Below are 17,047 nucleotides of genomic sequence, written 5' to 3'. Positions count from 1 at the left end.
CGGTGCAATCGGGACTAAGCCACAGCGATTTCGATAATTTCCCCGGGCCGTTCTGCACGTTCGTACCTAAGCGCATGTCCCCGCGGGGAAAGAGGAAAACCGAAAGTCCCCGGGTGAGTGCTCGTCCGCCTTATGTAATGCCAACGTTTGGCCCCGGACGCGCCTTTTGACGAATATTCTTTGTGCTCCCCGCAAAACTTAGGAAATCCTGCTTACCATATCAGTTCTCTCCGCATCTACTACCGTATAAACGTTTATCTCAATAAACACCGCATGTCCTCCCTGTCACCATTGCGTGTGTGGTAATGGGCTCTCGACTCCCCTCCTGATCTCGTCCCACACTTCATGCGCCATGTCCATGTTAGTACGCCCACCGAAACGAAAGCTGCATGACGTCGAGCCTTCTTCCACTATCCACCTTTCAACCAGACATCCTTCTCGTCGATCGAGCGAACACAGAGAAGCATCCGGAGATTCGCACCCACAGCTGCTAGAATCACACCCGAAGCGCGGATCCCCGACACTAATTGAACATGGCTATCTTCAAACTCCACGCACATTCGGCCGGACAGCATCTATCGTATTGATCGGGATCCGTGGCACGGGAAAGTCAAGTCTGGCGGTCATCCTCGCGGCGACATCCGGACGACGATTGATCGATGCAGACCGCTACTTTCACCAGAGTGTTGGATGTTCCCGTGCTGTGTTCAGGAAGGAAAATGATGGATCCGTGTATCGGCAACAAGAGGCCCGGGTCTTTGAGTCGATGTTGGCAGAAAACCAAGAGGGATGCGTGATTGCGTGTGGAGCTGGATCAATGGAAAGCAACGGCCAAAAACTTCTGAGGGAATTTGCGCAGACACATCCGGTTATCCACGTTATTCGAGATCCAGAGAGCATACAGTCGTATCTTAAAGCGTGGGATACGCAAAAGGTACGACATTTCCTAGAATTGTCAGGTCCGATATATCGAGGGTGCTCCAATTTCGAGTTTTTCAACCTGTCAGAGCTCAGAAATGATGGTCTGGGCAAGGGCAGCGACAATTCGTCGCTGACGGACCGGATAGAACCTAGGTCACATACCCCGGTTCCTTTTTTAACGCTGAAACGAGTTCAGCGGGATTTTCTCCGCTTCGTTGCGTTCATAACGGGTGATATTGCCGAACTTAACAGCCAACATGCATCCTTTCCCCTGTCGCTGTTGCCTGTTGAATCTCGGATGTATACATCGGCAGTATCAGTACCATTTTCAAGGGTCTGTGAGAAGGGTATGGATATTGAGCAGCTGGAATTCACTGCCGATGCCTTCGAACTAGCAGTCGACGTAACAGACTCTTCTGGCCAGCCAGGTCTCAGCTCAAGTCTTGCGGACAGTATCAGTCAAGCGGTAGCAGTCATTCGACGCAACATAATTGTGCCTTTGATCTACCATGTGGAAAGCTATACTACCTCCACGGGATCTTTGTCTCCTAGTCAAGTTCCAGTGAGATGCACAGATGAAACTTACTTTAGCCTCGTCCGCCATGGCTTGCGTCTCTCCACCGGTTTCCTCACAGTAGACCTCACCCGTGATGACGCTATTATTTCCCAGATTATTTCTGCAAGTGGGCGAACCAGGATCATTGGCCACTTTGAAGCCTTCCATCCTCTGCCGGGGGGCTGGGATGGCGATGAATATATCAAGGTTTATGAACGGGCCAAAAGCCTAGGATGCGATATAGTCCGAATGTGCCAACCAGCCCAGACACCCGAAGACAATCTCGCGGTGCAAAGATTCCGCCATCGCATCCAAAGCCTGCCCGTTGCCGACCTTCCTCTCATCGCCTATAACACCGGGCCTCTAGGCCGCATGTCTCGCTGCTTCAATCCTATCCTATCCCCAGTCACACATCCGTCACTAATACCGGAATATCCAGCTCATTTACCATCGTGCATCACAGCCCGCGAAGCACAGATGGCACTTTACAGCTCATTCGCCCTGGATCCGATGCAATTCTTTGTCTTTGGCGCCAATACAACGTACAGTATGTCGCCCGCCATGCACAACACTGCTTTCAAAATATGCGGTTTGCCGCACAATTACTCCATTCATCAATCACCTACTCTACGAGGGTTAAATGACCTTGTGGAAAATCAATACTTCGGTGGATCAAGTGTCAGTCTCCCGTACAAGACAGAGTGTATTCCTCTGCTTCATTCAATGTCCACGCATGCCCGAGCCATTGGTGCCGTCAATACGCTCATTCCAATCCGCAATCTCGATGACCTGGATGATACCCGTCTTCAGGAATCTTCAATATTTCTCCAAAAGAGCCGTGCCGGCCCTGTCAAGGGCCTTCATGGTGACAATACCGATTGGATTGGAATCTGCAATTGTATTCGCCGGGGTCTGTCCCCGGCAAACGCCGTACGTTCATCATCAACAGGTCTTGTCATCGGATCTGGTGGAATGGCCCGCGCTGCAATTTACTCCATGATCCATCTTGGTGTGCAAAATGTCTTCATCTACAATCGTACACTTTCCAATGCAGAGAGACTGGCCCACCACTACAACCGCCAGGATCTCCACTCAAAAGAGGCTAGAGGGCCTGGGCGTCCCACAGTTCGCATTATTGCTTCATTATCCGACCCATGGCCTGCAGACTTCAAACAGCCGACGATTGTTGTCTCTGGAATCCCGGCTCATAGCATTGGAGGCGAGCCAGCACCCAACTTCCAGATTCCAGCACAATGGCTCGAGAGCCCGACAGGTGGCGTTGTTGTTGATGTAAGTTTGCATTATATCTTATACCAGCCTCAAAATATGACCTTCTATTCCTAACCAACATCTTTAGCTGGCATACAAGCCCCTCAATACCCCTCTCATGAAACAAACACGGGCTCTATCCCACAGGGGCTGGGTAGCCCTGGATGGTCTAGATGTTCTGCCAGAGCAAGGTTTCGCTCAGTTCGAACTATTCACCGGCCGCCGCGCTCCACGGCGCGTTATGCGGAGCATTGTACTTCAAGAGTACAAAGACGATGAAGGAAATAATGACCACCAAGCGATACAAGACAGGTTACAGCAAATGGACGGACAGCCGACTTGAATATCGCCAGCTGCTCTCACAAATGACGATCAAGTGTAACAGGTGGTAACACTGTTTAATCCGTGCCACGATGAATTCATATTACAATGAAGCTATTCAGACAGTCCTGTCGTATCTGATATACCTTATCAGAAGATCGCAGACATATGAACTTCGTTGACATGCTTCTGGTTCAGTTAATGTCGTGTTCCGGGGCATACAATACCCAACGTTGTCCAGCTTTTACCTCTGTTCTGACCATGTGACACCATAAGTGTCGCATAAATGACCGAGGTCATGTAGAGTACATGTAGTCCGAAATAATACAATGATACCATACGCATTTATGATATATGAAAAGACAACAAATTGGCTTCCTTCATCCCGCATCCAATCTACAAAGAAAAATAGGACCATCACTCCCACATTGCTACAGTAAGGAGGATCGATTTTCTAAGTATCAGATATTGCCTAGGTGAGTGACAGCCTTGGCGCTATGGCACTCACATATTCCATTCTTATGAATCGTCCTCCCTACCTCGACATCAAGTACAGACTATTCAAGACCCCCAGTACGGTAGATCTGCCAGGTATTCTCTCGGGAGCCAGCCACGTCCGCTTAGGCGTTCCTTGCTCATTTACCGACAAAACTCCCCAGTATGGCGGCTCCCACACAGTGTTCAAAATTGTGTTCGCGGACTCTGTAGAATGAGCTGCTCGAGTTGTTGACGATTCCAATAACTGGAAAAATGAACTAAGAGCAGTGAAAACTTTCCAGTCTTTGAAACAACAATGTACGGCAATAAAAGCACTACTCCTCTTGCCTACGGTGTACCAGTGGGAGAAACCTTTGGCGGGGACCGAGCTTATCTTGAGGCTGCGATCAAAAGCCGAGAGCGTCTACGAGGTTTGCCTCATACGGTGTCGACATTACTGAAAGACTCGGGAGAGAGACTATATTTTCAATCAGCCTTTCATTTTCAAGGGATACATGAAAGGGTTGTGAGGGTCTATTGCCCTTGGACCGAGAAGCATATTACAGCTGCAAGGTCTGAACTTGACACGGTTCCTGATCTATATCCTGAGTTACGAGAAACGGATGCTGCACAGGGAATCAAGAGATGGCTAGATAGGGAACTACAAAGGGTGGAATAGTCATGTGGTTCCTATTCTCATATAACCTAGCAAGCTATCATTCAACTTGGTCGACAGGTAGACTGGGATATCACTTTAAAGATGATAGAGGCAAGCCTACTGAGCATCATTTCATCCATGTCATTGTTGGAATTGGGTATATAGTCATCAAAGCCAGACAATCAAGGTTGGCTATATCCATGCAGATATTCTGATTGGTTGTAGATACATTAGCAATAAGCCAACCTGGGCAACAGTATGTAGAACTGGAAATTTCTCTATTGGAGGTATACTGGAGTGATATAAAATCTATAACTTCTATGATATAAAGTGGGGAATCATCTCGATAAGCAACGTCGGCTAGTGGCGGTTGTTTTAACCTCCATTTTTCACCGGATGACTCAAGGAGCTAAACCCTTACCCTTCAGCCTTGTGTTTCCTTACATTAACACATCTTGATACTCTCGTATCCACACATACCTGTTATCCGTTTCACAATGGCCGTTGGACCCCTCTCCCAAGATGAACTAGATGAGATATACGCTTTCGCGGTAGACCTGGGCCGCAAGGCAGGCAAGATGCTCATGGATCGTGTCGAGCAGCGTATCTCAGGCGCAAATGGTTCCTCCAATGCATTTGAAGAGAAAGAAAATGCAGTAGACATTGTTACGCAGACTGACGAAGGTAAGGCGGAACACCTGATAAGCCATATCAGACAACATCGCTCACAATTTTACTCGGCAGATGTTGAAGTATTCATCCGGAGTGCCCTGGAGTCCAGATACCCATCTCATAAGTAAGTCTTCCTGTTGCAGTTCAGTGGCGAAGAAATCTAACAGACCCCCAGATTCCTCGGCGAGGAGGCATATGCCAAGGGCCAGTCTCGCGACTACCTCATTGACGAGCACCCAACATGGTGTATCGACCCATTAGATGGTAAATAATTACCTTCAGCACTATGGCTATTATGTGTTGAAATCGATACTAATACCGCCCCAGGAACCGTAAACTACACACATATCTTCCCCATGTTCTGTGTCTCAATTGGCTTCATCGTGCAGCACAAGCCAGTAATTGGTGTAGTATATGCCCCCTTCACAGATCAGCTCTGGTCCTCCTGCAGCGGGCGTGGAGCTTGGTTAAATGAGACTCGCCGACTTCCGCTTATCCACAACCCAACCCCGCCAATGCCCGCAAACGCGCCTTCACAGTGTATCTTTTCTTGCGAGTGGGGTAAGGATCGTCGCGATATTCCTGAGGGGAATATGCATCGCAAGATTGAGAGTTTTGTCAACATGGCTGCGGAGGTGGGCGGTCGGAATGGGAGAGGTGGTATGGTGCATGGTATGCGCAGTTTGGGTAGTGCGACGCTTGATCTTGCGTATGTTGCGATGGGTTCTTTCGATATTTGGTGGGAGGGAGGTTGTTGGGAGTGGTGAGTTTTGGCTTTTTGTTGGATCTTTTCTATCCCTTGCGGAGTCAGTTAGGTATGCTGGTACTGACTATCATAGGGACATCGCTGCTGGTGCGGCTATTCTTTTGGAGGCTGGTGGACTTATGACTACTGCTAACCCACCAGAGGATGTGGACACGGCGCCAATTGAGGATGTCCGACTCGGCAGCAGATTGTATTTGGCTATTAGGTGGGTTTGCGAATTTCTTCCTGTGTGTTGGATCTTCCTAATTAACATTCCAGACCCGCTGGTCCATCTCCCACTGAGACAGGCCGTGAAACACAAGAGCGGACAGTACGAGAAGTCTGGCGTCGAGTCCGTAACCTGGAATACTCGCGGCCTGGGGCATGAATGGCTCACAGCGCCTTGATCTTGTTTTACTGTGTACAGATGTTTGGTCGGATGTAAATATATCTCATATTGATTTTGGTAGATCTAAAGCAGGATATATTTCACAATCAAAGATGCTATTCACATATAGACAATGGAACTAGCTACTAGTGCGCTCTATGCAATGATTAATAGAAAATCGAGACATGATCGTAAAGAAGGAATCATAGGCTAGACTTCGCAGATGCCCGTTCCGCAATGGTCTTAGCAACAAGATCCTTAACCTGCTGCACAAGGCCAGGGGTACCGATGACATCCTTTCCAGTCCAAAGACGGGCCTGCTCAAGACCTTGCCAGATCAGAGCCTCAGAGCCAAGGATGACCTTCCACCCACCCGCAGAAGCCAGGTGAGCGATCTCAGTCCAGGGGGTGGGGTGGTAGCACATCTCCAGAATAACACCCTGCTGCTTCTCGGCATCGGCAGCGGTACCCAAGAAAGCCTGTATGATCGCGCGAGCGCGCAGCTCCTCGGGAGACTTCGGGGGGTAGTTAGGGATACCGGAGACGATAGCCGCGGGCGACTCGAGACGGGCAGCCTCAGCTGGATCGGTGACTGGGATAAGAGGAGCCTGCGCATTGGGGTCGGGGTTTCGGCGGCGGTCTTCCTCGAGGATGGCGGCGACTTCGGCGGCGTCGCGGTTAACAATGTAGATGCGACTGGAGCCGAGCCAGCGACGCATAACGTAGATTGCAGTGCGGGCAGTGCCACCGCCACCGATTATGAGCGCGGGCCGGCCACGGAAACGTGATGGGTCAGGTGCGTTTTGTATGAGAGCTTCCCGGATGCCGTCACAGTCGGTGTTGGTGCCCACGTACTGGCGCTGACCGGTTGTTGGGTCGTCGCGTAGGAAGATGGTGTTGCAGGCGCCGGCTTGACGGGCGTGTTCGGTGAGATCGTCGAGATATGGCATTATTGCGACCTTGTGAGGCATCGTCACTGACGAGCCGACAAACTTGGGATTGGACTTGATTGATGCCAGATATTTTTCAATCGGTGGCGACCGTGTGTAGGGGGGAGGGTATGTATCCGATGAACCAGTAACGCTGGACAGGGGAATTTGGGTCCAATTGAGGCCGAGCGCATTGTAGACGGTCTGGTGCAGGGGTGGGGAGAGAGAGTTCAGAAGGGGGTGGCCGTACAGATAGGCGACGCCATCCCGGTTGGAGGGGATGGAGATGGGCTCTTCCGGAGGCGTTTGGTTGATTTCTGTGACGGACATGATGAATCGTGTATATGTGTTTGCTTGCCTATGCAGATCTCAGATGGGGAGCGGCTACAATGTTATAAGATGAAATTAGAAGGGAAAATACTTAGCTCGCTATACGTGCGATCTATGGATATTTGCTCTGCCGGGTGGGGCTTTCCATCTCTAGCGTAGCTGTCGCCGCTTTTATGAGTTTGGATGGGGAAAGATTGAACCGACCTTGGGAAGCATCTATTAATGGAAGCATCCTCTCTTTTTACATTTATATCTCTGTTCCTCTCTCTTATACGCAATGAAGGTTTATTTTTCAATTGTAATAAGGCGAAGCGTAATTTCGTGTGAATTGGTTCCGAAGTTGTTTTACAAAGACAATTAGAGAACGAATAACCTCAATTGCTCGACCATCCGGGCTGAAGCAGTAGGATTAAGGAACTTGCCTCTCGTCGTCTATGCACACCATACTACGTACCATGTTCAGTTAAATCGATTGCGCAACCGTTAGCCCTGTGTTTTAGCAGCTGTCCGCATGTTGGCCGCTAGATTAAGCCGTCGCTCACATCATTGCTTTTTGTAGAATCATGAGGAAGCCTCGCACGTCATGTCTCATTCGCATTATCACCAATGGCCGTACCTAGCCCCTAGAAGATGATAGACCTGAATTGCCCAACAACACTGACACAAACGCTGCGGAAGCAACTACTGCTACTTCTGTTCCCTATTTCTCTTCTAAATAACCTCAACATCATTGTTTATCATTTTTATGATCTCATCTACATTGTGACCCAACCATTAGTACTGGGTTTGATAAGTCAGTTAACACCCCTGGCTCTCTAGTGTGTTACCAGCAGGCTGGCTGGGAGACTATGGGCTGCACATGTGGGCATTAGCTAGGCTTCGTGACAAGTTGTATGGGAATTGGAGTCAGGAAGTAATGAAAGAGTCTCTCTCCTTTAATGGCAGAGTTTTGCATGTGCAAGATCGTATATATATACGAATATATATGTGTGTGTGTGTGATCAGCGCTGTATACATATCCAAAGGTTTGCTTCAAATATCAGCTGCAGTATAGATTATACCAACAAGATTGATTGTAATCAAAAGTGACCAAAACTTTCAATCTCAACAAATAGGTTTACGATACTGATAAACTGGAAAATACTAGTCGTAATTCTGGTAACGCCACTAGGTTGGCATTGAAATTATATAAGAACCCGACCCCTCCCCTGCTTGAACCCTGCATGATCTAAACCCATTCTCAAAATTTCTTATCCCCAACACAATGGCAGATACTTTAGAGGAGTTGGTACTCCTAGAGCCACTATGGGACAAGGCCATCCAGTCGCCTTCATCCGTCACGTTAGATGAAAAACACCGGATATTGGGATGGCCCACCAGGGCAATAATGCAGGCCAACGCCCAAAAGCACTTGAATTTGTCAGTGGACGATCTTTTCCACAAAGCAGCCACAAATCCACATTCCCTGACCTACCCCGAGTGTCTTCTTATGGATAATGACTTTCATATTTTGAGCTTGTCAGATCAATTCATGTTTAACAAGGATCGACTGCGATTGAGCGTCGAGCGGCCGGATCTCACGGAGAAAATGAATCAGGCGCGCGCTATTGTTTTCTCTCCCATAGAGGCAAAAGCATTCGCTAACTTAAGAGATGACAATATCTTTTTCGCAAAAAGTACGGCATATCATAAGGCTCTAGAGGAGAATCGGAAGCCTCTCACAATGCCTCGGGAGTGGGTGAAGAATGTCCTCGATCAGGAAGGAGAGATGAAAACCTTCGGTTTTGTGTTCTACCACCCTAAGTACCAGGAGAAAGGTCTATGGGAAAAGTTCCGGGAGAAATTTGACGAGATCCTCAAGGACCCTATGTTCTCGGCGGACGGATCTGATCTCATCGAAGAGTTCAAAGCGGCGGAATTCGTTGAGTTTGAGAGTCCAAGCCCGGATAACTTGGATATTCTTAGAGAGTGAGTTTGACTTGTCAACACCGACTTATCAGCGGCATAATAATAATGAAATAGGAAATTCCGTGACCTTCGGGCAAGGAATGACTTGAAATCAGGAGACTTGTCTAATGTTTTTTTTTCTTGCCTCAAACGAAGCCTGCGAATCGTACCTGATGGGACGTCAAAAAAGCTATCTTTGGGCAGTCGATCCTGATTGGCCTCAAACTGGCGTTGACGAAGATGGCTACGATGGACGTGTCAAAATCAGCGCTTCCCAAATCTTCTATCGGTTTTACCAATTCATGTCAACAAGAGAGTTTACATTGAAAGAGATCTGGCACGATTTTCACCAGGTGAATGAGACACAAACCATTCTACCCGAGACACTTGTTGCCTGGCAACTCACAAATCTTAATAAGCCTGCTCGTGTTTGGCCTATTTTATGAATCACTCGCTGGTCGTACTAGTTTCTCTGAGGATCGTGGTTTCTATGTGCTGTGGAAAGCAGACTATATACCCCACTAAGTGTACATATTAAGTTCCTCGATAGATTCTCTTCTAACGCTGGTTCTATGACAAATTGATAGAAGGAGAAGCATGTCTAGGAGTGACAAGTAGGATTTGTGAGCTAAGATCGGTCTTTGATTCCACGATTTAAGCTTTTAAATTACATGATTGTTATGAGTACATCTAATATATTCCTTTAGAATATATTGATTGGACTTTCAAGTTGACCTCAACGCATATTTAAATTGCTTTTTAACTAAAGCTACCTTTCCTTCAATCATCCGAGAATGGAACCTAGTCAAATTCTCTACCCGAAAGTTCCCAGCATCGTCTCTAAAATCAACTTATGATTTTAAAATGAATACAAACACCGACGTATCAAAATCGACAACACTTTCGAGCTCCTCCCGGAGATTACGAATCAGCTGAAGAATACTGAAAGCAGCAATCCGTGTTGCTTGATTTGGAGCTGCATTATAAACCTGCTGCCACAAGGTTTCCAATTCGAGAAGACGGCCATTGATCCATGGTCGCACCCATTGGGTCATCCGTTCCATGAAGTTAACCATGTAGGCTCTACATAGTACAGGGGCACTGAAATCGGTGCCCGGGTGAACCAGATTGACTGTGGCTTGGAAAGTCTGCCACTCAGTATTCGCGGCACGGAATGTGCGAACCAGGTGGCGAGTCACATCCGGGCTGTTCAGGTAACTGAACACAGAAATAACCTATCAATTTGGCATAACAGTTAGCCAAAGACACTTATAAGAAGTGATCGAAGTTGCAGAAAGACCTACCATCCTCAGTTCATCCAACGCAGCCGTGGCACTGGTGATATCTGGTGCATTCATGTTTTGCCAGGGGGCATCGCCAATCGGTTGCTTGCCGCTAAAGATCTATACACAAGATCGTTAGTTCACTATTGACCACAGACTGTCGTAAGTTGACTGACCCTTCCTTTCACAGAGTTCAAACGTGTTTCTGCATTTAAAAGGGCGGTTGGATTTGCAGTCGAGCCTAACGTCTTAAAAATACGGTCAATTGGTTTACCTGTAGCGGATGTAAACCCAGGGGCCCACTGGGAGTAGTCTTGACCGAGTAACTCTGCTATATGCCATGGCATGAGTTTGTTCGTGGTCTTAAACTCCCCCAATCCCTGAACGGCTGGTAAAATTCCAGTGACCATGAAAATCAATTGAGCGGGGGATTAATTGAAGCTCAAGAACATGTTCGGCTATAGCTCAAAATTTTTATTAGCGATGCACGGGGGAAGAACATGTTCTAATCAGAGTTGAAATATTTACTAACCAAGATCCAGATGTTATTGGGGGCATTAGGGTCAGTAATGGTATCGGTACAGACAGCCGCATTGGCGAGAGCAAACCGAACAGTTAACGCAGTTACGCGCTCTAACTTATCACCATTGCCGCTATTGGCGTAGGGCTGGGAGCTGATGATCATGATCCGTCGCAGGCCTGTGACGGGATCAATTCCACAGCCGAGAGTAAAGGGACGCGAGGCGCTATCCCGCTTCTCTACAGGAGAGCTACTCTTTCGCCTGAAGTCACATAACCTGACAACCTGACGACCCCCCTATTCGGCTTTACCTCTTACATTGCCTCTGGTTTTGTGCATTCCTCGGCGGTACACTGGAAGTGATTGATTGTGATGGCCAGTGCATCATGTGGTCTGTCCACAATCACGGCTGTACGGGCTATTCTGTGCATTTCGAGCTAATCGACGGAAGTGACTGTTCATGTAAGTAAAGAATGACAAGTAAGACTCGACACGATACATAGAGCACGATATTAACTCTTGCCTTTCTTGTTTAAGACTTGAGCGAAGCCGAAGATGGCATACGCGAGAAAAACAATGTCTTAATGTTGATGCTCATCGCACATAGCACGGCGAGCCAGTTGCACGGATTACGGCGAATAAAGCCGGTCTTCTCACGTTCTGCAATAAAGACGGAGCTAAGACCGCATGTGCAAAGGGGCGCATATCCATTACATGACAGCCTCATGGTTGGTAGCAGTGATGCTACTTCTAACTTCGCATTTCCAACTGCCTGTTATCTGTCTTCTACATCACCCGTTTCTAGCTCATGACCTTCACCTAGGCTAGATTCTTTGGAACCTACCTCCAGCGAGGAGGCTACTTCTCCATCTGATTCTGCCAAGGACTCTAGATCTTTGTCCACTTTAAGATCTTTCTCAAGCTCACTGTCCGGTGAATCCCCCACTTCCAACTTCATCGGGCTTACTAAAGTAGACGAGCTTTTATGGTTATCTTATAAGCTATGAGCCGCCAAGCGGAGAAATATTTGCTCTTCCACTAATTTACTTCTCTTGACTAATGCCATCGTGTATGTTGTTAGATGAAAGATTATATATCATAGATTAGTTTACTCAACATAATTCATGACATGGTCGTTGGGTCAGTGGCAAATTCAATGCTTGATTGTTGACTCTGGAGAACATCTACCGGGCTGAATGATTTCCCACTGCAACCTTGGAACTACCAACACCTCAAAGGGAAATCCCCATGGCACGCAGAAAACTATCGAGGAACAAATGAGATGACTACAGGTAACTCAAATTATGATTGCAGAACAGACTACGAAGCAATTCCCATACAGATAGTCCCCAACGGATACTTCGCAGTGGCCGTGTCTCTCCATTAGCTTCCGGGAAAGGCTTTTCCCCGCCACCCATATTCGGCAAATCGGTAATTGGCCATGTTTTCCTTCCCCCTGTTCTTTGGATCCATTTCGGTTTTCCAATCAGATCAATTACCCTTCGCTAGTTCACATTCAATCGTCCACTGCATTCCCCCCGGGGTACCCCAGAGAGATCTAACATGCACGCTGTGGCGGGTTACTGGAAACCCGCCGGGGAAGTCCCCACTCTATTGGATTCCCCACAATCTAACGTCCTAAGCGAATTATCTTAACTTGTAGTTTTTTTTGGTTATAGCCGAACAAAGTTTGCATGTCTTTCTGAGTCACTTTCTTCTTGGGAGCAAGCCATATTTGGAGGTGCCAAGAGGCGATCAAAGTTATCCTCGCACTATTCGCGCGCATACTCGAAATAACTTAGAGTATTCGTTTTGCCGCGCCTTGGCTTGATTTGCTTAAGCAAGAGATTTTGACAACCTGCGCTATACTTTTCTCCGCCTTAGCATCTCCACGATTTCTTCCCCCTTTTCCCAACCCCAGATTCTCTCCCCTCTTTCTCCAAGGGCAAATCGGCAGTCCGGGGCTGAGTCTATTTAGATCTCGTCTCCCTCACTAGTCTGTTCTTAAAACCTGAGGACTTTGCTTTTGGTTTCCTCTTCCCTTTTTTTGCTTGCATCTACACCTATATATTATACACACCCTCAGACGTGGTGACGTCCACCTTGGGACGTACACGTTACTGCCTCACTGCATATAGCATTGGGTGTCAAGATCATTTGGTCACTGGTGCTCTTGCAATTCTTCTTCAGTTCTTCTATATTGAACCGCCACCATGTCGATCCTGAAGCTAGTCGAGGACCGGCCGACGCCTAGTGTGGTCTACAACTGGAGAATCTATCTCCTAGCAGCAGTGGCTTCATGCACATCCTGTATGATCGGCTATGACAGTGCTTTCATCGGCACTACGCTCTCTCTCGACTCCTTTAAAAGCGAGTTCCACTTCGGCGACATGTCTGATACCACCAGGAACCTGATCAGTGCCAATATCGTCTCCTGCTACCAAGCTGGCGCTTTTTTCGGTGCTTTCTTCGCATATCCAATTGGCCATTTCTGGGGTCGTAGGATTGGCCTATTGGCCGCTGGCATGGTTTTCACTCTCGGTGCTGGGATCATGCTTGGTGCCAATGGTGATCGAGGGCTGGGTCTCCTTTACGGCGGCCGAGTTCTCGCTGGTCTTGGTGTCGGAGCAGGCTCTAACATCACCCCAATCTATATCTCCGAATTATCTCCCCCAGCCATTCGCGGTAGATTGGTTGGTGTTTACGAGCTAGGCTGGCAAATTGGCGGTCTTGTTGGATTCTGGATCAACGTGAGTTTTCCTCTTTGTTTGGGCCGACTTGTCTTCTGGATGTTAACATAATATCTATAGTTCGGTGTCGACGAGACCATGGAACCTAGCCATAAGCAATGGCTTATTCCCTTTGCTGTTCAGTTGATTCCTTCCGGTCTCTTGCTGATTGGTGGCTACTTCATCCGGGAGTCGCCTCGTTGGCTCTTCGGACGCGGTCGCCGCGAGGACGCCATCAAGAATCTTTGCTGGATTCGCCAATTGCCCGAGGATGATATCTACATGATCGAAGAGATTGGTGCCATTGACCAGGCCCTGGAGGAACAGCGCCGTAGCATTGGAATTGGTTTCTGGAAACCTTTCAAGGCGGCCGGTACCAACAAAAAGGTCATGTGGCGTCTATTCCTCGGAAGCGCGCTGTTCTTCTGGCAGAATGGATCTGGCATTAATGCCATCAACTATTACAGCCCAACTGTCTTCAAATCTGTAAGTCGAATCTTATCTTGATCCGGCCTTGAATGGCTAATACTAACAATGCGTCTAGATTGGTATCAAAGGTACCAACACCAGTCTGTTTACCACTGGAATCTTCGGTGTCGTAAAGACTGTAGTGACTTTCATTTGGCTACTTTGGCTAATTGATCACGTTGGTCGCCGTAACCTGCTGTTGATTGGTGCAGCAGGTGGTTCAGTCTGTTTGTGGGTTGTCGGTGCGTACATCAAGGTTGCCAAGCCCGAAGACAGCACAAGCGACAGCTTGAGCGGCGGCGGTATTGCAGCTATGTTTTTCTTCTACCTATGGACGGTCTTCTATACCCCAACCTGGAACGGTACCCCATGGGTGCTTAACTCGGTAAGTATCCTTAGGTATTAAAACCCCCAGACATGGAACTTTGCTAACAGCATCTGTAGGAAATGTTCGACCCTAACATGCGTTCCCTGGCACAGGCCTGTGCCGCCGCCTCCAACTGGCTCTGGAACTTCCTCGTCTCGCGCTTCACCCCGCAGATGTTCACAGCCATGGGATACGGTGTATACTTCTTCTTCGCATCGATGATGATAATTTCCATCGTCTTCGTGTACTTCCTCGTTCCCGAAACCAAGGGTATTCCTCTTGAGAGTATGGACCAGCTATTCGACATCAAACCTGTGCGACATGCCCACGGGAAGATGATCGCCCAGCTGCGTGAGAGCGAAGAGCAATTCCGCCAGGACGTCGAGGCTGCTGGTATTAATATCAGTAAGATGCGTCCTGAGCAAGTCGAGGATACTGTGGCTCAGCCAAAGTACGCTTGAACGGTGGTGAATTCTTTCCGTATTGATGTCCATTTGTTGTGATTTGTTTCGTCAAACCAAGCGCCAGTTCCTTTTTAAAATGATTCCGGGTTGCAGATGTTGTGATCTTTGTGACTATAGTTGCTTAGTATAAGTACACTTCGCTGAACGAGTGCAAAGAAGCAAATGACCCAATGAGTATACCCCTTCCGTCCTTTTATCGGCCTTTCTTGTAATTTCAACATATCGTACGTCCACGGGTAGATCAAATGCTTAGCAAATCACTGTGTCTAGTAGAAAAGAACACTATCGGTATAGAGCTAGTTGACCGACTACGCCAACAAATTGATATCAATATCCACAGGCTGACCCGACCGCATAGCCCTCTGAACGGCTTCACAAACAATCAATGCACGTAACCCATCCTCGCCAGTACAGCTAGGAACAGCCTCTCCATTGATAACATCAACAAAATGCGCAAGCTGAAGATCAAAAGGCGCCTTATTATCATCCGGAAGCGGAATCCGCTCAACAGTCAAGGGTAAATTCCAACTTTTCTCAGGGCTAGCATCATAACTCCAGCGGGTCAGGTCCGGCACACTGAGCGAAGCATCCGAGCCAAAAATGCGATAAAAGTCCGAGTCACCCCCAGTCGTGGACTGCGGGATAAGCGGGTTCTCGCCCGTACCAGTCTCGAAGTTATGCGGCGACGGCGTCGCATCGCAGACCAGAAATGTGCCTACTACACCCGATGCAAAGCGCAATGTCAGGGCGGCGCCTTCGTCGGCATTATGTGGTGGACTGGGACGCTGCGGCAGTGTGCGCTCGGCCGTCACTCGCACGATCGGCCCGAAGAAGTGGTGCATGAGGTCGATGTCGTGAACAAGGTTGATGGGGATGACGCCGCCTCCGCGTTCGTGCGATGCGCGCCAGTCTGTTGGAGGCGCGAAGTATGCGTCTGGCTTGAACAAAGTCCACAGACCGTTGATCGCGATGGGGCGGCCGAGGGATCCAGCGTCCAGGACAGCCTTCGTGGCTCGCACGTAAGGGTTGAAGCGGCGGTGGTGGCCAACTAGGAGTTTGAGGTGGGCACGTTCTGGAGCCTGGGCGAACTCTAGTAGGGAGCGGCCTGTCTCTAAGGTATCGCTGACAGGCTTTTCGAGGAGGACGTGAACACCGCCTGCAAGGAGCTCCTTTGCAACTGGGACGTGTGTGTGGTTTGGTGTGCAGACGATTGCTGCATCGGGACGGTGGGGGGATGCAAGTAGTGAGGCCACAGAGGGGTAGTAGTTGGTTTTCAGGCTGGACGCGGTTGCTTCACCAGTCGGCATTGGGTCAACGAGCGCAATTAGTTCTGTTGAGGGGTTTGAGATTACGGATTGGGCGTGACGAGGGCCAATAAGACCTGCGCCGATAATGGCAACTTTGACGGGCATGACGGTGGTGGTTAAGGGTTCAAGGACAAATTTTATGTTTACAACAGAATGGCGTAAGTTGCAGAGCTCAAGAGGAAATTCAACCTGGTGACTTTCGTATGTATGCTTGTTTAGTTACGGAAAGTGTGATGTTGCCCCGGACCCCGGGCAGCATTTGACGATTCGGCGCCGATTCTCCGGTCATGTTTGGACCCATATGGAGAATCTGGCCGGGTACCTCCGGGCATTTTGTCTCCAAGGGCGGGAAAAGCATATTTGATGAGGAAGCCAAATTCCACGATGTGGGTGGGAGGAATAGTGGAGTGGAGTGGTCGTGGAGAGGAAGTGGAACCAGCGGGAAAACAAAAAAAGGGGAAGCGTTTACCCGGACATGTGACCTGCCTCTATCAGCTCTGCCTCGTCATCAGACACGAATCACAGCAGATTAGGGAAAACGTTCAATCATAAGAGGGAACTGTAGGGGATAACGTTTTGTCGCAATTATTTTTTGTATATTCCCTTTTGATGGCCTATAAACCCCCTAATATCGTTGGACATCCAACTTGGAGACATTTCCACTCCCTTAATACCTCTCCATTTGAGATACCTTGA

General features: G+C 48.4%; 7 protein-coding genes across 7 annotated transcripts; 4 read left to right on the top strand and 3 right to left on the bottom strand.

Annotated features, from left to right (window-relative positions):
* Nucleotides 1-352: 352 nt before the first annotated feature.
* PGRI_035730 (putative quinate pathway repressor protein QutR) lies at nucleotides 353-3,089 on the top strand (the record flags this gene model as incomplete). Its single annotated transcript, XM_040791286.1, has 2 exons — nucleotides 353-2,767; nucleotides 2,835-3,089. The coding sequence occupies 2 exons, from the start codon at nucleotides 353-355 to the stop codon at nucleotides 3,087-3,089; spliced, it is 2,670 nt and encodes an 889-aa protein (XP_040645363.1).
* A 1,610-nt stretch (nucleotides 3,090-4,699) lies between these two features.
* PGRI_035720 (inositol monophosphatase family protein) lies at nucleotides 4,700-6,007 on the top strand (the record flags this gene model as incomplete). Its single annotated transcript, XM_040791285.1, has 6 exons — nucleotides 4,700-4,886; nucleotides 4,947-4,998; nucleotides 5,050-5,138; nucleotides 5,202-5,637; nucleotides 5,714-5,845; nucleotides 5,899-6,007. 6 exons carry the CDS (start codon nucleotides 4,700-4,702, stop codon nucleotides 6,005-6,007), a joined length of 1,005 nt encoding a protein of 334 aa, XP_040645362.1.
* A 203-nt stretch (nucleotides 6,008-6,210) lies between these two features.
* On the bottom strand, nucleotides 6,211-7,266 carry PGRI_035710 (shikimate dehydrogenase family protein; the record flags this gene model as incomplete). Its single annotated transcript, XM_040791284.1, has 1 exon — nucleotides 6,211-7,266. The coding sequence occupies one exon, from the start codon at nucleotides 7,264-7,266 to the stop codon at nucleotides 6,211-6,213; it is 1,056 nt and encodes a 351-aa protein (XP_040645361.1).
* A 1,264-nt stretch (nucleotides 7,267-8,530) lies between these two features.
* On the top strand, nucleotides 8,531-9,238 carry PGRI_035700 (uncharacterized protein; the record flags this gene model as incomplete). Its single annotated transcript, XM_040791283.1, has 1 exon — nucleotides 8,531-9,238. One exon carries the CDS (start codon nucleotides 8,531-8,533, stop codon nucleotides 9,236-9,238), a length of 708 nt encoding a protein of 235 aa, XP_040645360.1.
* An 826-nt stretch (nucleotides 9,239-10,064) lies between these two features.
* Nucleotides 10,065-11,447, bottom strand: PGRI_035690 (uncharacterized protein; the record flags this gene model as incomplete). The annotated part of the gene is made up of 4 exons (XM_040791282.1): nucleotides 10,065-10,448; nucleotides 10,518-10,616; nucleotides 11,029-11,278; nucleotides 11,335-11,447. 4 exons carry the CDS (start codon nucleotides 11,445-11,447, stop codon nucleotides 10,065-10,067), a joined length of 846 nt encoding a protein of 281 aa, XP_040645359.1.
* Nucleotides 11,448-13,229: 1,782 nt separating this feature from the next.
* PGRI_035680 (sugar porter family MFS transporter) lies at nucleotides 13,230-15,041 on the top strand (the record flags this gene model as incomplete). Its single annotated transcript, XM_040791281.1, has 4 exons — nucleotides 13,230-13,766; nucleotides 13,827-14,231; nucleotides 14,290-14,598; nucleotides 14,658-15,041. The coding sequence occupies 4 exons, from the start codon at nucleotides 13,230-13,232 to the stop codon at nucleotides 15,039-15,041; spliced, it is 1,635 nt and encodes a 544-aa protein (XP_040645358.1).
* Nucleotides 15,042-15,352: 311 nt separating this feature from the next.
* PGRI_035670 (Gfo/Idh/MocA family protein) lies at nucleotides 15,353-16,456 on the bottom strand (the record flags this gene model as incomplete). The annotated part of the gene is made up of 1 exon (XM_040791280.1): nucleotides 15,353-16,456. The coding sequence occupies one exon, from the start codon at nucleotides 16,454-16,456 to the stop codon at nucleotides 15,353-15,355; it is 1,104 nt and encodes a 367-aa protein (XP_040645357.1).
* Between the last annotated feature and the right edge of the window lie 591 nt (nucleotides 16,457-17,047).

Source organism: Penicillium griseofulvum (genome assembly GCF_001561935.1).
Source record: "Penicillium griseofulvum strain PG3 chromosome Unknown contig_86, whole genome shotgun sequence".
NCBI lineage: Eukaryota > Fungi > Ascomycota > Eurotiomycetes > Eurotiales > Aspergillaceae > Penicillium > Penicillium griseofulvum.
This window is presented reverse-complemented; position numbering and strand designations above follow the sequence as displayed.